The sequence below is a fragment of the Barbatula barbatula genome, assembly GCF_947034865.1.
Source record: "Barbatula barbatula genome assembly, chromosome: 2".
NCBI lineage: Eukaryota > Metazoa > Chordata > Actinopteri > Cypriniformes > Nemacheilidae > Barbatula > Barbatula barbatula.
The window spans coordinates 1,605,923-1,629,730 of NC_136767.1; the positions used below are offsets into that span (position 1 = coordinate 1,605,923).

Below are 23,808 nucleotides of genomic sequence, written 5' to 3' on the forward strand. Positions count from 1 at the left end.
TAAAGCTGGTATTAAAAGTTGTGACAGATATGAAAGATTTGTGATGCATCGCAATATCATACAGAGATAAAGCAGCGCGAGAGAACCAGTGATTTCAGTGACAATCTCTCTCGAGCCGAGAAAGAAGAGAGTACCCACTGCCGGTAAGGACACTTTAAAGCAACTTTAACTACAAGTGAGCAGTTTTATCAATGTTATGTTACCCGACCGTTCCAGCGGGACTCTTTCAGTCACTAAGAGGACGGACTCCTCTCCGGCGTGCTGCCAACACTGAAGATGATGCACTTGATGCCTTTGGTCGTTTTTTCTTTCAAGAAACTGAATGAGTTTCTTGAAAGAAATGAATTTAAAAACAAAATTAGAAAAACAGAAAAAAAGCTAAAGGGAAAGCAAGCACAAAAACTGATTGGAGATGTTTTAAAGCAGCAAAACAAGTGGGTATATATTTGCTAACATAGATCTTCAAAAGTCATCATACGCAAACAGCGCTATGGAAAAAGTGAGCATATGGCTCTTCCTATACACACAGACTTTTTGGGACTATTTCGGATTGTAAAACCTGAACTCCCGACCTGTCTTATACTGTATTTAAAAACTAGATCACCTCACTGTATTATACATCAAATCTCAATTCAATTTAATGGCACACTGTGGGCGTGTAGCTTAGTATACATACAGAAAACAAAAGAACTAGTAAAGCAACTGCGAGTGTTTGAAAAGGAGTGGCATTTCTCTTGTTAGGCACAAAAAACCCTCATACATACCTTTATGAACACACCTGTCTATGTTTAAAATCACGCATACACCTGTACATATAGTTCAACCTGTTCTCTCTGGTCTGCTTTTGTTTTAATGTTGACGTGGCCTTCTGTCCTATGCAAGGCATAATCTATACAGCATGCATCCCCACTATTTTGGGTAAACCAGTAACGCAATATGTCTCTGGGCTCTTTCCCTACACTAGTGCCAAAGGTCTGTTTGTCTCTAGACCAGGAGGCTGGGTGCACATCATGAATATCTTCCCAAAACAAGACGCCTCTCGGTTAAAGGCCAAATAAATGGTTGTTGGTACACGGTCAAACGTAGAAACTAATTGGACATTCGCATGCCTGTGTGTATATGAGGACTAGGTCTGGGTGTTAAAAAAGTTATCCTGACACACGCCACATGGCTAAGCTGCGGATTTTAATAAGCCAGCTCATTTCCCGTGCGTTCGAACCCTGACCAGGCCCCAACCGGGCTTCATTGAACCCATTTAGCATGCCAATAAAACACAGAAAGCCCATGTGGCACTCTGAGGCCGTGTTTGACAACATGCGGTCAGAGATCAAGCACTCTGACAGGGCGAATGAGGATGAATGGGGCTGGGGCACCTCCAAGACGCCTTACCCCTCGAGCCCACGAGGCAGCACCATTAATATAAAGACACCCCCCCCTTGATATAAAGCCTGTTGTGGAGCCAAAATAAGGTTTGTTTATTTTAGGAACTAGGTCTCTTTCAGGGTAAAAACAGTAATGAATGAGCCGTTTACAATATTCTCATATACGGTGCTATCTGCTACACTGTAGGTGTGATAAAATGTCTCTTATAATGATGTCTCTTAAATGATAAAATGTCTTTATAAAAGGGTGTGATCTGATTAGAGTTACGCTATATGTGCTTTACTGATACTCAAATGAGTCTGGCAAGCAGTCAGTGATCCTTCAGTCAAATCCTTCCTGCTTATCTGAAGAGATTTCAGGTTATACATTAATGATGTGTAATGCAAACACACACATGAAATGTTTTTACAAACACCAGTGCAACGAAGCGACATTTATTCAGTAAACTCATTATAGATTTCGAAACACAGTTTTTAAATTTGTATTTAAAATAGTGAAATTAATGATTTTATTCACTGTGTTGTGTGTGTTGGCTTCCTTAACATTAATTGCATTCTTTGACATGCCGTTAGTGTCCAGTCAATAATAGAGACATCAATATTATATTTTCAAAGAATGTTTACAAACGTTAAGAATGTTCTTTGCATTATGTATTATTGTGTATTATTTGTTTTAGCAGAAAACAGTAAAAAAAGACAAAAAGACCAGCTGTGTTCTTACAGTCAGGGTCTTATTTAATAATGACATGTTTTGGTTTCAAGACAGCCTTAGGAAACACTTCAAGGAAATCAGGACTTTTATTAATAAAAAAATGTAATATTATTGTTGTAACAGGATATAGAATATTATCAATACGTATCTTCTATTATTAATATCAAGTATTCATTATTTATATTACACGGCTCATTTGAACGCTTGATTCGGATTGGCAAGTCGTGACACGTGACATTCCAAGGGTGGTTCTTTTCAAATAACAACCGCTCAAGACTAATATCAACCCGTAACCCGGATGCTGGAAATCATTTTGAGAGGGGCAGTTTAATATTACACAAAAATGTATTATAAATATATATTTTAATACCATATATGACATTATATTTACAAATGATTAAACCAATTTGCCTGTTCGTGACGTTTGAATGTCATTTCTTACCTTAAAACCGAAACTAAACGGCTTTTCCTTGCGTAAGGTCTGCGTTTGGTAAAAATGAGCTAAGAAAATATTTCAAATTCACATTTTACGTCCAGTTTATTTCTCACGTGGCAAGTAGCCGTGTAATAAGCCGTATAATGTTCAAGCGGCCGGTTGTTATAATGAAAGATAGAGGCCTGATCACACTTATTTCTGTGATAACAACATGTGCATTATCCCTTAACATTCAATTTTTTTTATATATCTCAAAATGATATGCCCATGTACCTTGTGTTTCATTTCATTGGAAGTTGTATCATGTGTATAACTGTGTATGTGACAAATAAACTGATGTGTTCATGTTACTGCAGGTCAATCAAACAGCAGCCATTTAGAAAAGAATCAATCACTGGCTATATCACAACATTATATGACAACACTTCAGCAAGATTGCTCAAGCGTAGAGCTTAAATATTCGAGCGCAGAATAATTTAATGTTAATTTATCCAAAAAGTAAAAGATGGATAATCACATTTGGACATTTGCTTATGATCTTTCTTTCAATTGATTTATTAATTTGCAAGAGAGAAAGCTTTATAGAATTCAAAGTGCTATCGTGTCATGTGAGAATATTTATTTTTATGTCCTTCATTTATACATTTCATATCCCCATTGCCAGCAAGACGCAAATAAAAAATGAATTTGCACTTTTACAAAGTTCAGTTTTACTACTCGAAACAGCGAACAACTTCAATTACAGTGTTTAAAAACATATATTCTAAACCTGAAGAAATTGTAAGTGCCGCAGCATTTTGGTGTTCTGCCTAATATTTTGGATGAAAATCTTTCACCAGGCAAATATGTATTGCAATTCATAATTAGGGATGTAGCAATATTATCGATATCGTGTTATTGCGATCTCAATATGATCTCGGTCACATGACTGTATGAAACGATAGGCTTCCATGAGTAGAGAACGTTAGAAAAAATTATAGATGTTACCGTTTGACATGCAATTATTTTATTTGATAAAATGGTCATTTGACCCATCTTATACTATAACTCATACTTAAAGAAAAGAGGATGCTTGTGGCACGTTTCCAAGCCATCGTTTGTCATTTTAAATATTGCAACAAATGCCGTACCGCAAACGTTATACCAAGGTACAGTGAGAATTTGATAGTGTTACATGCCCATTCATAATTAATTAATGATCAATGTTATTTTCTAATTATCTATTATTTATTCCCATGTGGATATAACATTTTTTATATAGTTTCCAGGAAACCAGATGCAAAGAAAGAAAATGAATTAATTCACTTGAAAACAATAATACTTGAATAAAATCTGCTCATATTGAGGTGGATATAAGAGCAAACCAATAACACCACAAAAAAATTTACAAGCAGTGCCATTTTCCACCAATGAAACGCTGCTTCAGCAGCTATGCATTATTCAATCGTAAAGCACACGGATGCTGAACTGATCAGATATTCTGTGCATGTACAGTAACTCTGTGGCACGATAAGCTGATTTCACACACATTTTGTAAACATCACCGAACTGTCTCTCTGATTTCATTAAGTAAACACTGCAGATAAACAACTAGTGTGTGTCTCCGTGCACCGTACGGTTTATCTAATCAAAATGGTTCTTAAAAAGACCTTCAATGTCCAAACTGAGAAACTGCTTTTTGAGCAGCGTGTTATTTAAAAATCATATGCAGACGGTCTCTGGCACCACTGCAGATTAAAATAAATGTTCTGTGAACGAGCACATGATCATGTCTCACGGAGGCATGCCAGAAAATCTCATTAAAACCTATTTTCTCTATACACCACTGAACTGTTTGATTGATGAAATGAATAGAGCAAAGATTCAACCACGCGTTGGAGCAAGAAGTGCACAGGCAGACTCTTTTTAAAATAGATATTCAATTTCCAGATGACATTAGACGAAGCTTGTATCAGTTTAGCCAATTCAGCATGAAAATTCAAGTGCGAAAACATATCGATCAACTTCGTCGGAATGAAGAAAGTGAACACTGTAAAACCGAGGCACCCACATCAATTCAAGGTGAATCTGTTCATTACTGAAGCATATGCTTTTGAGGACAGTGATGTCATACCTGCGGACTGAGGCTCGGTCTGAAGGCCATGCTGTTACAGGACGGGCCGCCGCTCATGTTAGGGTGACCCATGGGCGAGCCGATGACGGGGTAGGGTGAGGGCAGGCCGTTGATGGGCGAGTGAAGATGACCCGGGCTGGAGGTCACGCCGGAGGGGCTGAGCAGAGGAGGGTGGAGAGAGTGACTGCCGATACCCCGATGACCCATGGAGGAGTTCAGGGGGGATGATAAGAGCTGACCAGAGGAGTCTGTGGGACAAAAAAGGGGAAATGTGTAGCATTACTATATTGGCTGACAATCACATACAGAACTGAATACAAAGGTCTGTCGCTTGTATTTAAAGTCTTGCACCCTTGCACGCCGTATCAGTTCACGCTTCCATTTGTACAGATACTGTACAGAGTTTTCCTGTTGACAGTATATACTGTGGACGTCAGGAAAGGCGGGCTGACAAAACACAGAGGGTCTAAATGACTTATCCTGTATTTTTATTCTACGGCTACGAGACCTTGACCGAAATGTAAACAATTATAATTTTCATATGCACACGGCCACAACAGTCACATCTCAGGAAAACCTGACGTCAGAGTGTCAGAGCAAATATTGTTTTGAAACATCAGCCTCATGCTGGTTTATTTTCTCATACGCTCTGTGAAAAGCATTCGTCACTGTGTGTTAAGAAAAAGTGATTTTGTGTTTTTCTTTGGAGGGCTTGTCTGGGAAATATTCCTGACAAAGAAAATACACTGAGCGAACGGGTTTCTGTCTTTGGAGCGCTACAAAATGTTTTCATATGAAGAAACATGGTGCCTTCCATGGTTGTTATTGGGTTACTTTTCGGGCGGCCACTTTTCAAATCCATTTATCCTCATTTTGAAGCCTGAGAGATTCAATCCTCGCTCACTTACATCATATGCAATACACTGTTAAAATACATTCAATACTCACGTTTTGTTATCCATCAGTCCATTTACACGAAGCACATTTTTAAGCGCAGTGGCAGAGCACTGGTTTACAGTTTCAATAACAATGCGAAACCACGCTGACAAAAGATCAGAGGAGTTACGTTAACACGAGCGCTGAAACTGTACACGCATCTCAACATTTGTCAGCTTGGAGTCACGCCAGGAATTCTTGCCGTGAACCCGAACCGGCCCTGCAACTGTCACTCGCGTTTCTGTACGAGAACACATGAAAGCGATGAATGAATGTGTGCGTGTGAAACAACCGTATCTTAACCGAGCAGAGAGATCACACAAGGCGTTATGTTTTCTCTCAAAGATCTGGCGTGAAGCCCGAGCCGGGCAGCTTTACATGGAGTTTAATCTGGTTTTCTCACCCTATCTACGTGACAGAGTACGAGTCTGAAACAAATGATGCAGCTGACGTCCAGCGATGTGCAAACACGTGTCTGTGTGTCTCTTTTGACACACCACACACAAAACACACACATCTGGTTCCCTGCCAACATCTTACAGCCCACAGCGCTATACAACTTGTGGGCACAGGTAGCACATGCAGACATCCTCCAAAAAACGCACACACGTTTCCAGAAAACAGAAGGGAAATTTCCCAAGTCGTAAACAGAGTGTGCAGGAGGCTCATTAGACACACAAACTGTGTATTTTCACATCAGATTCATGCATTTATACAGGAAACTAATGGAAAACATCAGCCCTGCTTTTTTGAGCAAGAGGACTTGCGGTTTCTTCCAAAGATGACCGCACGCTGACAGCATGCAAGCTTAAATCTTTTCTTCACGATCTGTTTTTAGTACGGTAAACTTGAAATAGGGCACAACTAAAGACCTGGAATCTCCTTCCTTTGAATAATGAGTTCTGTGCTTTTACTGTAGACGTCAATTAAAAAAATGATCTCGCCTTCTCACGTAAACACAATAATCTAGAGTCAACCGCTGTACAAGTACCGCCAAACGAAGAGTTTATTCAGTCGACACATACACCTACTCACTGAAATATAAATCAAGGGTAGGAAATAAACAGAGGGATGAGCCTCAGCCTGAACGTATTCCAGCGAAACATGCTTACAGTTAATGAGACAGTGAGAGGCAAAGCAGACACATGATTAGTCTGTGAATGAGGGATGATGGGGAGGCTGAGCAACGCGTTGGCTTTATTGCAATGTAACACAGAGCCAAGGTTCACCATTCGAGATTTCAGACTTTTTTCAACCTATTTTCTTCATCTGTGGTTTATTCAACAAATGACTTGCTTAAAGTTGCAATCCGTAAGTTTTGTGAGATAAAAATAAACATAAAACATTCACCGACCAAGTATGTAAAATATCACTGTGACCTGTTTCGCATATGCTTATAATGATAGTTTAGCGGTCGGGACGATTTAACATGAAATATCAGTTTGACGTCGTTAGACTTTAACACACGTGAACATGCGCATGTAAAGTAACTAGCAGTGCTTAAAGTGGGCCGGTACTTTCACTTTTTCTTGCGTACCTGCACTTCTTACATGTTGATGGTACTTGGCCACTCCCGAGTTCAAGCGTCATTTTTTGGCTAAAGTTTGCAGGCTTTCCATCTGGTTTTTTTGGCGTGGAGCTACCCCATTTTAACAGATTGAACAATCAAGCAGGGTTTACGGAATTTCAGCCAATAAAGAAGACGGAACATTGAGCCAATCAAATTGAAGAAGACAGTCTGCTGGCGGGCGCTCATGACTGTGACTGTGTAGTGAGACGTGAAAAGGCAAATCTGACAAAGCTAATGGTGTTACAATAAAAATGATAAATAGACGCTAACTACTCATCTTTTGCGCATTTGGCCTGTTTAAATGAAAACTGTGGTTTGTCACGTAATGTAATGTGTGTTTGACTTGACATGCCGAAAAACATAACATATACGTTTATAGCATATAAGGCATAAAATATGACTGTGTCGTGTATATGATGGTTAAATTAACAGAAGAATTCAATAGACAGCAGAACTATTATCATACAGGTGATGAAATGACAATTTTGGGGTGAAATTTGTACTTTACATTATTAAATAAGTTATTTGAAGTATGGTTCCTTTAGTAAAAAAAACATGTTGGACCAGCAATGTCCAAATTTTGTTTCTTCATTCTAGAAATTTCAAACATAGTAATAATTTTCATATAGAAATGTGCACAAGAAAGTGCCCGAACCGTTTTTTCCCACTTCAAGCACTGGCAACCAGCTTGGGCATCGGAAATTGGAATTGGAATCGAAAGGTTAGGAATGGGATACTTGATATACAATTCTAATTTCAGTTCCTCTTATGAATTCCGGTGTGCACATTTTCAGAAATGTACTGTTTATTTGTTTACTTGTAATCTGCTGATATACCAATAAATGCCCTTATGCAAATTAACCATATTTTACAATAGTAACCATAGTTTAACTTTGGAAGGATATTTGTAGTTAAGAACAGTTACCACAAATTTACCATAGTTTCATTATAGTAACCACAGTTCACTCATGGTGTTTGTAGTTAAACTATGGTAAAACAAATTGTAATAAATCAGTTGCTGTGTATATAAACACAAAACGCTCATAATGCACTTTTACAACTGGGAATCGATAAGAATCAGAATCGATACACACAGAATGTATAACAGTCACTCGATACCAACCCTAAAAGTAACCTGCAGTTTTATATTTTAAACAGAGATGGCGATAGAGAGGCAAATGCTTCTTAAATTAATTTCTCTTTTCAAATCAGTTGCTTTTTTATTGCATTGTCCGGCATCGTTTTATGTACATAAGCAAAACTTACTCGAGTATAAATCCCTCCTATGCATAAGCAAATTTAGCAATGATTTCTCTTGCAAACACCGCTACAAGCACCCGTAAAAGCCTGGTTGTGGTTAATTACTGAATGCTGTCGATGTGGCGAGCACTCGATGACTCCCATGACAATTATGAACTACTCTCAATGAACATGTGCAAAACACTTGAGCTAAAGAGGAGTGAATCGGTCATAAATACACACAAAGACTTTGATTTCCAATTTACCGTGTGCTCGGCAGGGCTGCAGGTTCATTTAAATACAGAGGAAGCATCTCTCCAGCTGAGAGTGGTTTGTGGCTTCCTACATTCAATCAAAAGAGAGTAAATCAAACCCGGCTAATGCGTTTAATCTGACACTTCCCAGAGCACCTATTTCCTCCTTTGTGTTTCCTTCGGTTTTCTTAAACACACGTACAAGTTCAATAACTCAGTGGTGCTGAGAAATCCATCTGTGCTTAGAAAGGTCCTGTCTCTCTGCCTTTTCCACTACCTCTTCCTCAATCTGATGTCCTAATGCGCAACAGATAAAACATTGGGATTTCCAATAAAGCTGCAATACGTAACATTTTAGGTAAGAAATGAACAAAAATATGTTGTCTTCCTTCCTTACACCGATTCACAACAGTAAGTATATAACAATAAATGTCAGTTTGACGTCATTTGATTTCAAGCCATGAAAAGGTAAACATGTGAAATACCCTGAAAAAAGTGACACATTCATATTTTCACTACTGATGAAAACATGTGATAAAAACAATGATAAAAACTATAACTAATCTTCCAAAAAATGATCACTTCCAATGAAAACCTCTTAAAACAAAACTGAGATTTCCAGCTCAGGTTTAATCCCTTTTCATTCAAATCCAATCCACTACAAACAAATCATTTCATGACAAATCGCAATTAAATATGGATAAAGAGGACATAGAGAGAAGAATGTGAAAAATGATCTGATGATCTCGATGCATCAGCATTTGCATTTTCTGTCGGGTGGAAAAAGCAAAGCCAGCCTCCAAGTTATCTGAAATATTTATGATTCTCTTTGCCCCTCTGGGTTTTCTTTAGAAACAACCGGACTTATGATTCAGTCTTGGTTCCAGGGAGAATTCTTTTAAACAACCTTTTATCTTCAACTGACAGAGGCTTTATATCCGCCATAAGACAAGGTGGTCATTGGAAAAATGGTCTGACAAGCTTGACTTCATTTCTGCCATAAATAAATTCTTACCTTCGCCTGTTTTTGTAATGCTGGGAAATGTTGTCTAAAGGTTCTGGACCGCTAACCAAAAAGTACCGGGGTACAACTTCCAGAGAACAATTTTATTGCTCACGGTTTGCTTTCTTAGCTCCCATTTTGCGAGATTTATCAGAGTTACTAGTTGTATCTTAGTATCATTTTAGCCTTTTAGGAAAAAACTGAAACAAATCATCTGGATTTGGGTACATTTGTTGAGAAATGTTTGAATTCATGTTGAGATCTTGACTTTTGATTGCAGATTTTTTCACACTTTTATAAAAGTTGTTGTATGCTCTCAATTTACACTTAAGCATTTGGCAGACGCTTTTATCCAAAGATAGGTCATACATTTGTATCTGAATATGTGCAATCCCTGGGATCGAACCCTTGACCTTGGCGTTGCTAGTGCCTGCTCTAACCACTGAGCTACAGGAAAGTCAATTTAATCACATTGATGTTGAGAAGAAATAATTGAGATGTTAAAGAGATCTCACATGTGTTTTTTCTTGCTTATGGTGCTTTACGCCATGACATTCTTTAAATTACTTTAATGTGCTTTCTGCACACCTATTTAAGGCAGACCTATTTGAATCCGTATCGCCCATAGTGATGCACCTGTTCAGAATTGATCTGAGCAATTATCTTGTGTTCGTAGCATGACCAAATAAACATCATATTCTTTGTTTAGTTGGCCAGATTCGCACAGGCTAAAGGCACAGAGCGGCTCCAATGTGTGTGAGATGCATCGTGATTCCAGGGCATGAGAAACTGAAACGTTATCGCTTTCAACTACAAGACTACAGTGAATGAGACGATCAGATAAGCGTCTGTTCAGCTCCGAGAGAAAGCTCTCTCTCTCTGTAAGCCACCTGTGAGCCTGAGCCAGGGCTATCCGACACACTTGGCTACACGTGTTTGCGCTGAGATGGACGGATATGAACTGCTGGAGGGGCGGTACGGAGAGAACTGCTCCCAGGAGTACAGGGGCCAGTGAGGGGAAGGCATTAGGACCTGGAGGATCTGACCATTGCCTAAATACCCGACATGCTTCGAATTCAGTGATTAATGAATGATGGTTTTCATGATTCTAAATATAGTCAGACATGATTCATTGCATGTCCAACGATTTACCTGATAGCTCCATAGAAATAAATGTAAACTGAGGAGCGATGAACATCTTCAACTATAAATCGGGACACTAGTACCCTGTCATGACTGTTCTCTCAGTGTCTTCCTGGAATAAGATCGCACAACGCCTCACATTTAGCTTGGGACACACAAGAACACACACGTTTGCTCAGTCACAGATGGGACTGGATGGCTGGCGTGCTGCCCTGAGACCTGAAGCTTATACAGAGCGCCTGCCAATCTGAGCCCAACAAGCTGTTTTTGGGGGGGGGCATGTGTAAGTCATTTCATTCTCACAGACCATCGACGTACAGCGGAAAGGAAAATATAAACCTCACTGACCACAGCGTCTTCTCAAAAAAGCCTTTGTCACATTGTTATAACTATTCCCACATTCTTAAAGCAAGAAGTGTGAGAATCTGCCACGAGAAACGATTTTGTTTGTGGTAGCACCGAGCATTTTGTATTGCAGTAACATTAATATTCTTTTGATGTTGACTCCTTGCGCTAAAGAAACATTATCATTAAACCAGGACCAGCTTCTGTCTCTTTAGCTCTTCTGAATGCCATGTGTGCACCAATTCTGGAACTCGATTTTGAGATTGCATCTTTAGATGTCACCACACAGAGAACATCAACCGTGTTGTCAGGCGATGTACGTTGTGTCCCAGGGACATGAAAGTTTTATTATATATTATTGATTATTATCTTTTTCAACATTATTGTCAAACAGAAAAAAATCAGAGATGACATTTCGACCAAATGATAACATTTTGTCCTGTGATGCATGCCTGTTCACTTTTGGATGGACACATTTAACTAGTAAGATTATTATTAAAACTTGTGTCTCTAAATGTGTCAAACAAACCTATAGTTGAAAAAAACACAACTTATAAATATTATCATTGATGCATTTACATATTTTCAATTTCAAATATTATGTTTTCCTTCACAGGCGTCTGACACCGGCATCGACCGACACGTTAAATATTGTCTTTATAGCACATGCACCACGGCCCGCTTTATAGACACGACTGCCTCCATCATCAGGAAGAAATTAGCCGAGCACTAAGCAACACAATCGTATTGGCTGCCTGGAAAGTCCGCTCCATTTGAGGTCAGCCCAGACATTCCAATGGATAATCTTTTCCATCCCTCCTCCGTTTAGTCACTTTTTCTCAAAAGAAACTAAAGCACAAGGCTGGCTTTGTGTAGCCGCTTCGCTAGCTTTCTCTCGCTCGATCTGCGCGTTTTAAATGAACTGTTCCGAAGTCACGGGAGGCTTCGGACTCCACCAGCACCTTCCAGTAAAGTTATTTTATATACCGGGCTAGTAATATGAGACCCGCGAAACAGGGCCATCACCACATCACGAAGTTCTGGAGACTACTTGAGGTATGTTTGCCTCTGGAGGTTGGCCCATTTTTCCCAGCATCCTTTTCTTTGTTCTGTTCCCGCCCCTCTGAACTCGTAACAAAAGGCTGCAATTACGGCGGGCACGAACCAGTGAGAAAGGGCGATATTATAACATTCTCTTACACTTCAAATCTCATGCTCGCTTGGATTTACAAGAACACGTTTAGATTTATGCCAGCCGCAGAAATGACAGCTGGTGGGACGGACGTTTCGACACAACCCACACATCTCATCCGTTCCAAAGCACAATATTGACATAAAATCTGTGTGTTAAATGCTAGAGAGTTGAGGGATTTCCAGTGAATTTTGTTATTGCTCTTTAACATCTGAGAAGAGTATTTTGTTTTATTTCAGTGTCACATTAAACCTTCGTTCTTCTCAACTTCCTCAGGACAGACAGCTGTTGTAAGGGCTGTAAAATAAACAAAGCTATAAAACAGTAGATCTCAACATTTTTGACCTCAGGACCCTTTGTCCACAACAATATTGTCGCTGTCAGACTGAACAACTTTCACAACTTTGAAAAAACAGCTCAAAACGTAGCCGTTCCGCATTTATTAGACTAACCAATACCTGTATACTATATGTGTTTGTTGTTCATTCGCTCCCTTGCTTACTCCAGCTTTAATACTCCTAGTGGCATGGCCCTGTAAACTAACAGTACCGTTTAGCGTGTTGTCAAAATGTTATATGCTCTCCTACTTGTGAGCCGCTTGGAATAAAAGCGTCTGCCAAATGAATAAATGTAAATGTATGTTTTGTCTTATTTCGAATCGTTTTTCTTGAGGAACATGACACCACTTAAGAAGTTTGTTGAGGTTGAGAAACACTGTTATAAAATAAATATGGATCATTTGGTCTCGGAGGTGTATGATGAGAAATGTTTGAGTTCGTATTAAAAGCAACCATATATGTCTGTTTGAACTCCATCTCATGGTTGTCCAGAAAAAAAACATACAAATTTTAAGGTTATAATTTATCTCTGAAATAATCGCCTTTAATAAAGCAAACTTACTATATGCCATGCAAAATCATTTAAACGAACAAATCCACCCACTGTGAAGCATGTCAATACATCATGCTGAAACCTCACATCCAGCAATAAAGCCGTTGAAACAAGTCTATTACAGCAGACGCCACGGCAAATGCTTCTCTATGAGATTTGTTGTAACGTGTTTGCACTTTGCAACTATTTCCCATAAGTGTACACTAACTGTAACATGACTTTCAACATATTTCCACAAACAGACGCTGAATTCCCAGTGCTGTTCGACTGACCCAATGCGCATGTGCTCTGATGTTTTCTGAATGCATGCGTGCTTTATACCTGTGGATATCCTGCGCTGTTGCAGTGGATACGTGCCCGTGAAGCCAGAGCAGCCATCGGGCGAACTGTCAGCGCCACCCGGCCGGCTCCGCATACATGGCGGCGCTCCCGAGCACGTGTTTTTCAGGAGCCCTGTATGTGCGACACAAGAGAAGTGGGTGAGAGTCACTCACTTCCAGTGCAGAGCGGTACGATCAGATTAAAACCTAAAACACACGGCACTGGTAAACCAATCAGCTTCCACAGAACACTTCTATAGGAGAGAATTGAATAAGCTGGAAAAGTTTATGTGACAGCCCAGAGGAAAAACGCAATATCTCGCAGGTGATTCTTCATAGTGCGGCGGTTTAATGAATTTGATAAGGAGCTGTTGAGAAATGAGCGTTCATACTGAAATGCCTTTCTTTCGAGACTTCGGTATCCCGAGTTAATTTACAATATTTATGTCACATTATTGAGACATCTGTTCTGAGCTATGTGAAAATAAAGACTATTTGGATAGAAAGATTGTCTTTTGATATCTGGAGACACATATGAGATTCATTTTCTCAAGAGAAAAACGTGATTTCCGTTTGCTCGAGTTTTGTTCTAATTGCTAGAAGCAACGAAGAGATGTATTTTCTCCCCTGAGCAAATGACAGCGTGAATAAAGAATAAATGAGCATCCTTATTTCCTCTAAACATTTACTCGTCATGAACACAGTTTGCTGCAAAACAATGATACAACTATCCAAAGAAAACTTATTTTCCGACCATTAAAAAGAAAACACTTAACACAAACAATATTATGTATAAATTCATCTTAGGTTGTATTAAAACTCAAAGCATTTATTTTAAGCATTCTTTCTTTATTATAGTTGCATATGTGGAGGAAATGAAAGTGCATGTTAAACTTGAGCTTTAAAGGAGCAATGCAAATCACAACCAACAGCTCTCTCCACCTCACCCCTCACTTTTGAAGCACTGACACACGACAAAGATGTCTTCGCATTTTCGTTTCTTTCCGATGAACATAATGTATTTACCAAGTTTGTCCATTTAGGGCTACTGTGGAAACAACATGGCGAATTCCATGCAAGGGGACCCACGGTGTATGTAGATCCACTGTGTTTTCTGATGTTCACAGCGTATCACTCTGCCTTCGGCCTTTTGAGCAGATATTTTACTGTCCGAAACTGGTTTTTGTCATTGCCGATCCACAAAGGAAAAAATCACTCTCACACACTTTCTCCGGATGTGTTCCACACTAAAACACATCTCTTCCTTCAACATCCTTCAATTAGTACAGTTTTCTTCTTCTCTACTTTCCTATCCCCCCCCAAAAAATATAAACAAATCTTAGCTTTGTATACTGTGGTAGGCTAACTGAGATCAGTTGTTATTTTGTTGCACAAATTGCTTCTTTTGTTTCTCCTACTTTGTAAGTCGCTTTGCATAAAAGCGTTTTGTCTAAATGACAAAATGTTAATGTATTGTAGGTTGTGCCGATCCAGTCACGGAGACTGCTGGATGCAATTCTTTAAAGTGATAAATCATTGGGTTCGTTGCTGTGTTGTATTTTAATACAGCTTTGAAACGTTTGCAGTGGACGTTTTCACATGTGAAATGATCCCAGACGTAACTGCGAATATCTGCTCGTGTTTGCTGTGTGTGTTTTGCGCATGACCCTTACACATCCAGAATGATATAAAACTTTCTGAAAATAGTTGGAGTGCTGGGGGTGAGTATCAAGTACAGAAATACTACGTCCAAATCGTTTTTAACAAGGTGACCATGTTAAGTATTTGAATTCATCACGTTTAACAGTGTAAAGAAGTGATACCCAATTACAAAAAGGAAATTTTTATATTATTTACTGACCCCCATGCCACAGATGTGTAGGCTTTTCTTTCTTTACTCTATTAATAAAAATATAAAAGAAAATATCAGTATGTTTGGGAGATCTATTCTTTTGCCAAGCAAATACTCTCTTTCATCTTGAATATATTGACAGTAAAAAGTTTTTATGACAAGAAAATGTGAGCGAATAAAAGGTGCTTCCTTGTTTCCATTTTAGTACTGATGTTGCATTTTTTTTGACATTCTTTGTCTGGTTTGATGTTGGAAACGGGGAATTTCAAATCAGTCATTTTTATCTCTTGTTAGGTCTGGAACGTTCAATGCATGACCCGTCTCATTGTTCTGGTTCGCAAGACTTGCAGTTCTCCACTAGAAGGCTCACATGTGGGCATACGTGCGACTGCACGTGTGTGGCCCACACTACATATCTCTGATTGATATAGAAATAGCCTGACCTTGAGATGTTTTATTTGTTTGCTAGTAAAATTGCAACTCAATTTCATATTTGAGTATGAACCCTCAGACCACCCAATACTTAAACACGCTAATGACCTTGTGCATCAAAGGACACCTACACACACACACACACACACACACACATTCACACAAACACAGACTAAAGGCAAAATCAGTAGGCTGTCTTTATGAGACCCAGGATATTTGCTCCTTTCAGAGCCCTCATTTACGAGACCTTGCCACGCCGAGCAGAATCCTTTATTCAAGGTCTCCATCTCATCTCTAAGACAATCAAAGTTAAGGTCAAAGATCAGACCCGCAATTCAATTCATCATGAATGTCATAAAAATCTCTCTTTCAAGGGTTCTTGATTCTCTCTTTTGAATCTGGACCACAGAGGAAGCAAAAGTTGCTGGCTTGGTCATGTGAGTCAAGTGCTTTTGTTAGCCTTGAGAGCTACTCAACAGATGAAGAGAGATCAAGGTTCTTCATCTGTCAGCCTCTCATCTTCATCTTTGTGACTGATGAGGGTTGTATGTACAGTATTTTCCTGATACTGGATGTTTATGGATGTAGATATACACTTCATAATGTAAAGAATATAAGCCACATACACAGTGTAGTTAAAGAGCAGACTGCGCATTTGAACACGCTTGCTGCATTTAGCGTAAGATGAACAAGTGTCGCAGCAAAGATCAGCAGCGGGAGTCAGATTTTATTCAAATGACGAGATTGAAGTGCTGACTGACAACACGACGCCGGAGGCTTTTCTGTCAAAGAACATATAAGAATATGTAAGCGCTGTCATCAAGAGCCAGTTACGTTTTATTATTCTTTTTGATCTAATTTTAAAAAGCCGATGCTTTGCCTTTTATTTAACATAAAAGTTTTTCGTTTCGCCTATTCCTTACTTACTCGTTTCTTATTTATTTAACATAAAAGGTTTTCGTTTCGTATTCCCGTTCTTCTTCAATTGTATTTTGCACAGGGTGTGCTGTGTTTCTTAATATAGGCAACTTATCTAACTTATCTAGTTTTTTTTATTTACTTTCTTATTTATTTTTTGCTTGACGTGGGTCCCGATTATTCCTTTTGTTAAAGGCAACCTTCTGACGTTTAGGCTTTTTACATTCGTTTTTTATTTTTTGCATTGTCTGTGCAGTGTTTATTCGTTTTGTAAGGTAAAATATAAGCAAATGTACTTTTTTGTAGTTTTGTGTGTGTGTATTTGTGTGTTTTTACTAAGACCACCATCAATTCAAGCAATTGCCGTTCCCGAATTGCCGCTAATTCAAAACAAAGTAAAATGCGTTATGCGCACAGCTGCATCTTCGGCCACCCCACAGCAAACCCCTCACCCCCGGTGTCACCGGGTTACTACCGGTGTTTTTACCCGTCGATCAACCGGTGGGAAAATATCACCACCGCCACATCGATCAATAACGGATTTGTTTTAGCCAAACATAGGTTTGGATTACAGCTTGAAGCATTCAGGAGAAGCTTTTATCCAAACTTTCCAAAATAAATCAAAATGAAACAAAAGTGATTCATCCAACGTAGGAAACTGCAAAGATACAAAGTTAAAATATTTGTTATAGAAATTATGGAATTATGATACTAATGAAGAAATCATTCAAAAAAGCCTTAAAAGTAACCAGGATTACTGAACATGGATATTTGGCTTTAGTTCTCATAGCGATGATTCTTCTATGATGTAGTAATGATGGCCTGAGGGTGTTTTTATGTATCGCTGTGTCATATCCTGTCAGAAAATGGGAACGGGAATAACTCAGAAACAACTTTTGGCAGGGCTGTTGAAATAGTCAAGATAGCATGCTGGAACAAAAGGTCTGATTCATAACCTTATATAAGACACTGCCAGCAAAGACACAATGATTAAGGGATAAATGGACCAGTCTAAGCTGAAGAGCTGCAGAAATCCAACTTTCTGTTTCTGTCTGTCACACATGTGGACAGAAGAGGAGACGGTGAGCAAACAGAGACTTTTGCTGTGTCCAGCGTATCAGATTTTTCACTTGAGAAAAATATTCATGTGATCTCACTAAAGTTTCAGAAGAGATTTTAAAGCCCTGCACAGATACAGGCAGTTGAGGTAAAATCAGCTTCAAATTTTCTCTGATGATCTAAAAATACATCTCAATCCCGTAAATAATTATAACATCCTCTGAGGAGCTCATCCGACTATTTCCGAACCACTGTTTCCAAAACTTCTGTTATTCTCAATCCTCAGGACACTCAGAATGTCATAAATTCTGCTAAATAATTCTTCCCCGCTACATTATTAATATTATGTTTGCAAGCAAGCCAAATATGTCCTACAATTTATTCTCCATGTAGCCAACATAGTTTCCAAATGAACTCAACTAGCAACCCCTCAAGTGTCATGTGCTGGAGATATATGTACCTCATAATTTACACATCACTGCCAAAGAAGACAAGAGGATGGCATGGCCTGAAACCATCCCGCATCGAACATCCGAAGTTAATAACCTCTTTATTAACGTGTACTAGGGGCATTTTTTTTCGAGATGTTCAAAAAAAGCTTAATTTGCTGTCCTTGATGACGTCTATTATAAAAGCCTCTCTGTAATATTTCTCTGCGAGGTATAATTTGAGCGGCAGAGTGCTGTATCGACGGAAAGATTAACAGGCAGGACAGTTCTATGAAAAAAGCCATTTGCAGAGAACTTTTGAGCAAAAACACCAAGGAAATGTTTGAAGAGACAGTTCATCCGACCACTCACTCATTACTGAACCTTATCACCTACTCACATAAACCTGATTTTCATTCTTTTACAACCATGAGCTTTTGATCGTCGACATTGTTTTCCAAACACTAAAAGTGGTGACCGATGCCATCAGCCTCCGAAAACGATCAGAAGTAGAACAGATGCCTCACATGCTGTATTCCAAGTCTTGTGAATGCATATGTTGACTTTGTGTGAAGACACACCACAATTTATTGCCGACCATCTTCCCCTTCACTGCAGTTTACGGTTTGATTCTCACATCGTATGACTTCAAAAGACTTGAACGTAGCTCATGAGTCATATTTATGTCTCTCAGATTCAAATAAATATCATGGCTTTGGAACGACATGAGGGTGAGCAAATGATACTAGAATTTTCTTTTTTGAACTATCCTACAAGGATCAGTACGTGTGCTAAATGAATGGCACGTAGAGCAACTCAGAACATCTATTAGTTATCTATTTCCATAACTACAACAAAGTCAAATAGTAACGGTAATGATCTTTGATCTTTAATGTAAACATCGGTGCGTTCTTATTTGTGAAAAATGCGTCGATAGCATAACTTGTCCTTCTGTTGAACGAACGCTTTTGGCTTTTATCAAAGAGGGGGAGGAGCCCCTTAATGTCGATGCTTTGACCAAAGCTGTGCATTTAAAGGCACAAACTTTGCTCTTCTTTTTTAAAACACAATGAAGCCCGTTTGTTTGTTTAAAGTCACATACACACGCAGAGAGATTTGTTCATTCTATTGCAAATGTTTTTTTATATACCTACTGTTAAGCATTGATTAATGCACGTCTATGCATGTTCTCATGCCGAGGGGCCGGTTAGAGCCGTGCGTCTCCAGCAGGTAAACAGCCCCCCCCAACTCCAGATCTCCCTGGCATCCTGTTCCTCGCCTCCTCATTGTTCTCTTATGACTTCCTGTCATACCAAATCACACGCTCGCTAATGTAAACAACCCTGAGAGAAAATAAAGGCAAATGATAAAACAACGACGACAGCTAATATGTCAAATCCTGGCAATATCACATGGCGTCAGTTACACTGAAAAAAAAAGAAACAAACCATCGGCGTTATGGAACGATACTGTATCACATTGCAAAACAGATTAAATCAGACACGTCTGATGGTTTGGAATATCATCCGAGGGTAAAGGGCGTACGGTTGGTCCGTTCCAAAAGATTCTTTAAAGTGCAATGTGGTGCAACTTTACCCCGGAGACTTTTAAATCAGTCAGGAATGAAACATAAGTGCGTAAAGGAAAGGAGCGGAATGTAAAGCATCAGTTCGTTTCTTATCTTTTACGCCCAAAGAAAAAACTAAATGCAATCCACGATTTGTCGTCTGTCTGATATATAAGACAGCAGGAAAAATGATGTCATACACTTACAGATGTCAACCACATACGCTGTGCTGACAAAGACAAAAAGGGTTGATTGTGAGAGTAAATTATAGATCGAAGAAGGATTGAACACCAAATTATGTTTGGACGGGCCGGAGTGGTAAAATTAGCCTACAGAAAAATGGGCTTGATGAACTTGGATGAACGGTTCAATTCCATTGAAATAGCTGAATTGGTAGAGCATCGCATTAGCAGCGCAACAGTCAAGCACTCTTCATTTTAAACCCAGCCGTTGGGTTAAATTATCAAGAATATGATTATATTTGACCCAACAATGGGTCAAAACAACCGGCATCTTGGGTTGACCCATTGCTTGGTTGATGCGTTCAACTCCCAGGTAATACACCTACTGAAGTTACTCCTGTAACTTTAAATGCATATTGGATATAAATAGGATCTGGTTATTTATCCTGTCCTTGTTCTTCCGCAGATAGACTATGACCCTCGGGGAGAACATATCGTACATAAACAGACTACACGACACAGCGTCATGTGTCAATCAATGTCATACAGGATTCCATAAGGACGTGACATCCACACTTATTATAGAAAAGCAAGTGACGTTGTCTTTCTATTTTTCAATCCAAAATGCATTTGCAAAAAGTTTTACTGTTAATACGATCAAATTGCATTAATTGACAAATGCTCACGGGAAAACATATAGTTTTTGTGGAATACAAGCGTGTGTGTGGAAATTGGAATGAGTCATGACTCAATGAAGTTATTAAGAACAAAATGGAACAGGCCTACTGTCTACACCTTTAACATGTGCAATTACCAGCGCGGTGCAGAACCAGCGAGAGGCTGGAAATAGTACGGCTGACATAAAGTTCAGGGCTGCGGCAATGACGCATTTGTCTGTGTTTCTTTTACAGGGTAAAGTTCAAAGAAGACCCTCAAAGGTATGTGGCACATACGAATATAAAAAGCATGGAAGCGATTTTGATGTCATTATGGTTAATAGGTGGGTTGCAAATTGGTTTTTTCGATTTATAATAAAAATGCACTAAAATGTGAGGTTAAGGCGGAATGTACCAGAAGAAATATGTATATCTTGAATATATGCCGACCCGGTAAATGTTTACAATTGTTCCTCACTCTTAAAAAGGATATAAATGATAGATTTTCTTCGTGTCATGGAATTTTAACACATCATAAATCGTTTTGTGTTGATTTGGTGTTAAAGGCCCATTGAATGAAATTTACTGGCATCTAGTGGTGAGGTTTTGAATTGCAACCAACAGCTCACTTCCCCCTCCCATTTTAAGCACTACGGCGGCTGACACAGAACAAAGATGTCGTCGTTTTCACTTCTTTGCTGAAGGAGATTATGTATTTACAAAACACGCTCCGTAGTGCAGTTTGTCCATTTAGGTCTACAGTACGAATTCCGTGCGAGGGGACCCGCAGTGTATGATAGAAGTAGCTCATTCTAAGGTAATAAAAACATAACGCTTCATTATGTAAGGTCTCCTCTGAAGACATAGTTATGGATATTATATTGCATTTCTGTCAGTAGATCCTCCAAAAAATTACACATTGAACCTTTAAAGGCACTTATCAAATGTCTCAATTTCTAAAGTACCACGGATACATTAATTCGATGCAAACTCACAAACTAGAAACATACATTTACCTGTGTCTTTTTCTACCCCCATAGCATCGTGATCTGTATTTAAGAAGGAATGTTATTGTGTGCAACCGTTTACAATACACTCTATAGGCAATGACAAAGGGTTGATAATGAGAAACCTTTATCCAGATATTTGTATCTATAGACTGGAAGGTCCGGAAACAGAATTAAAACGAACTTCACGCAGGCTTCAACATTCTTCAACGTCAAGAAAAGTGATTTAACAAACACATGTGGTGGCACTGGCAGCCACTCTTTACTGCTGTTACGAGACTAAAGACACAACGCGCAAGTGTGTCTCCTGTCAACGGAGCTCACACGAGGGGTGAAGGGAATCACGCATGCATGCTCACAACAACCTGCGTGCACCAAAATACTCCCAACACACACAGGAAGAACGTAAATTGCAAGCCCTCCATTCTTTACACTTTAATACCCGGATAAGCGCTCAAAAACACATCTGCGCTAACTGGTTTCCTTTATTTACATACGTTAGGGGATGTAAATCACTCAGTGATGGGCATTTTGTCATTATTTATCCGACCTCGTGTCCCGTCAAGCCCGTACTTTCATACTTCCGCAGAACATAACAGATACATTTCTGAAGGACATCGAAGGTCAGTGAGTGCTGTCAGAACGATGTTGTAAAAGCATCATAGAAGCGGTTCATATGACTTCTGCATTGAATTCCAAGGTATAGAAGAGTGTTATGCGCACCCGCTCCAGCTTTCCTTGTTCTCAAGTCTTGATGCCAGATTTGTGGACAATACGTTGATTGTTAATAATAAATAATGTGGGTACATGCATGTGGTGAAGTGTTTCTTGAACTTTGTTATTTTCAAATATAAAGAAATTGTTCAACCACCGATTATCAAATATCTAAAATAAATCGAACAAAGATCCACTTGGGCAATTCTAAGACAAACCAGTGACTCAGAGGTACTGAACTTCCCTTCAAATCGCCGTCTTCTGCAGGGTGCAAATGAAATCCTTCTGTCCTGCAGGGTATAGGCGTAGCGCACAGCACCTGTCTGAGTATCAGATGAACAGTAGTTCGGGGCCTCATTGCCGTTTAATGAGATTTTTTTGCTGTATAATTTGCTGCTCTCATGAGAGAAGATATGCAAGATCGGTATCTGCATCAGATCTTATCTGAACTGCAGTCAGCCAGTAACATATCCTTCAAGCGTGTACAGTAAAAAGAGAGAAAAAGGCCCGCGAAGGGTCAAAAAGGAAGAACGGAGACACGGTGGCGTACTTAATAGACAGTATTTAACGTCGGCAGAGGTTTCAGTTACACTGCGTTCAGACTTGCACTTCCTAGAATGTCTCTGCAGTCCAGTAAAAAACACCCATGAAACAGATTAAAGTATTGCTGATTTTCTGAATCATGTGCGTAGACATTAACCGAACATACACATCAGACACAGAACCATCACTACAGAACGCAACAGAACTTTTTTTATGAAGAACAAGCTTAACGCAAGACTATTCTTATCCCAGGAGTGTTTGTTCTTTTAAGAAGAGCTAGTGTTTATTACAATTAAGGTCAATTTGAGGCCACCCGGTCGTTGTTTAGGTACCTGTAACCTTGTTAAGCGTTTTAAGAAAGTTACCCGGCTCGGCTCCTCCCGACCGCAGAGGTTGAAGAAAATGAAAGGATTGTACTCTTGCACCGAAAATTGCTATAGCTGAAGAAAACGGATTGCATGCGTTAACGTGTTTACAGCCGTAAAGAACAAATAATTGACTTCCGTTTGAGTAAACGTGACGCTATCGCAGTTTTTTTATCTGAGGGTGCACTTTTTGGAGAGGTAGATATGGAAAAGGCATTGGACATTCTTTTGATTCTTTAAATCCATTAAGTTAAAGTGAACTGGCGCGCATGGAGTCAAGTATAATCCCATTTACACCATTAAGTACCACCAAAAAATGACGGGACTGGACTGAGCCACAAAGCAGCTGCTGATGCCCTGATGTTTGTATTGTAACTGTAATGGGGAATTGATGATGTCGCAGGAAAAATAATCCAAAGGCTGTTGGTTCTTTTTTGCATTGTTTTATAATTAATGTTTACTATAATTAAGAAGAAAGAGAAGGAGAATTATTGTTGTTGCGATTATTATTATTATATATTAGTAGAATATAAATGATATTATCACCAG

The 23,808-nt window shown here is 39.1% G+C and overlaps 1 protein-coding gene across 2 annotated transcripts in view; it reads right to left on the reverse strand.

Annotated features, from left to right (window-relative positions):
• rxrab (retinoid x receptor, alpha b) overlaps nt 1-23,808 on the reverse strand; it is a 39,349-nt gene that overhangs the window by 13,707 nt on the left and 1,834 nt on the right. The window contains exons 2-3 of one of the 2 annotated variants that reach the window (XM_079485765.1): nt 13,538-13,669; nt 4,644-4,891 (exon numbers count right to left, since the gene is read on the reverse strand). In XM_079485765.1, coding sequence (XP_079341891.1) covers nt 4,644-4,891; nt 13,538-13,669 — 380 coding nt within the window. The remainder of the gene's footprint in view (nt 1-4,643; nt 4,892-13,537; nt 13,670-23,808) is intronic. The other variant, XM_079485766.1, reaches the window with a different exon arrangement.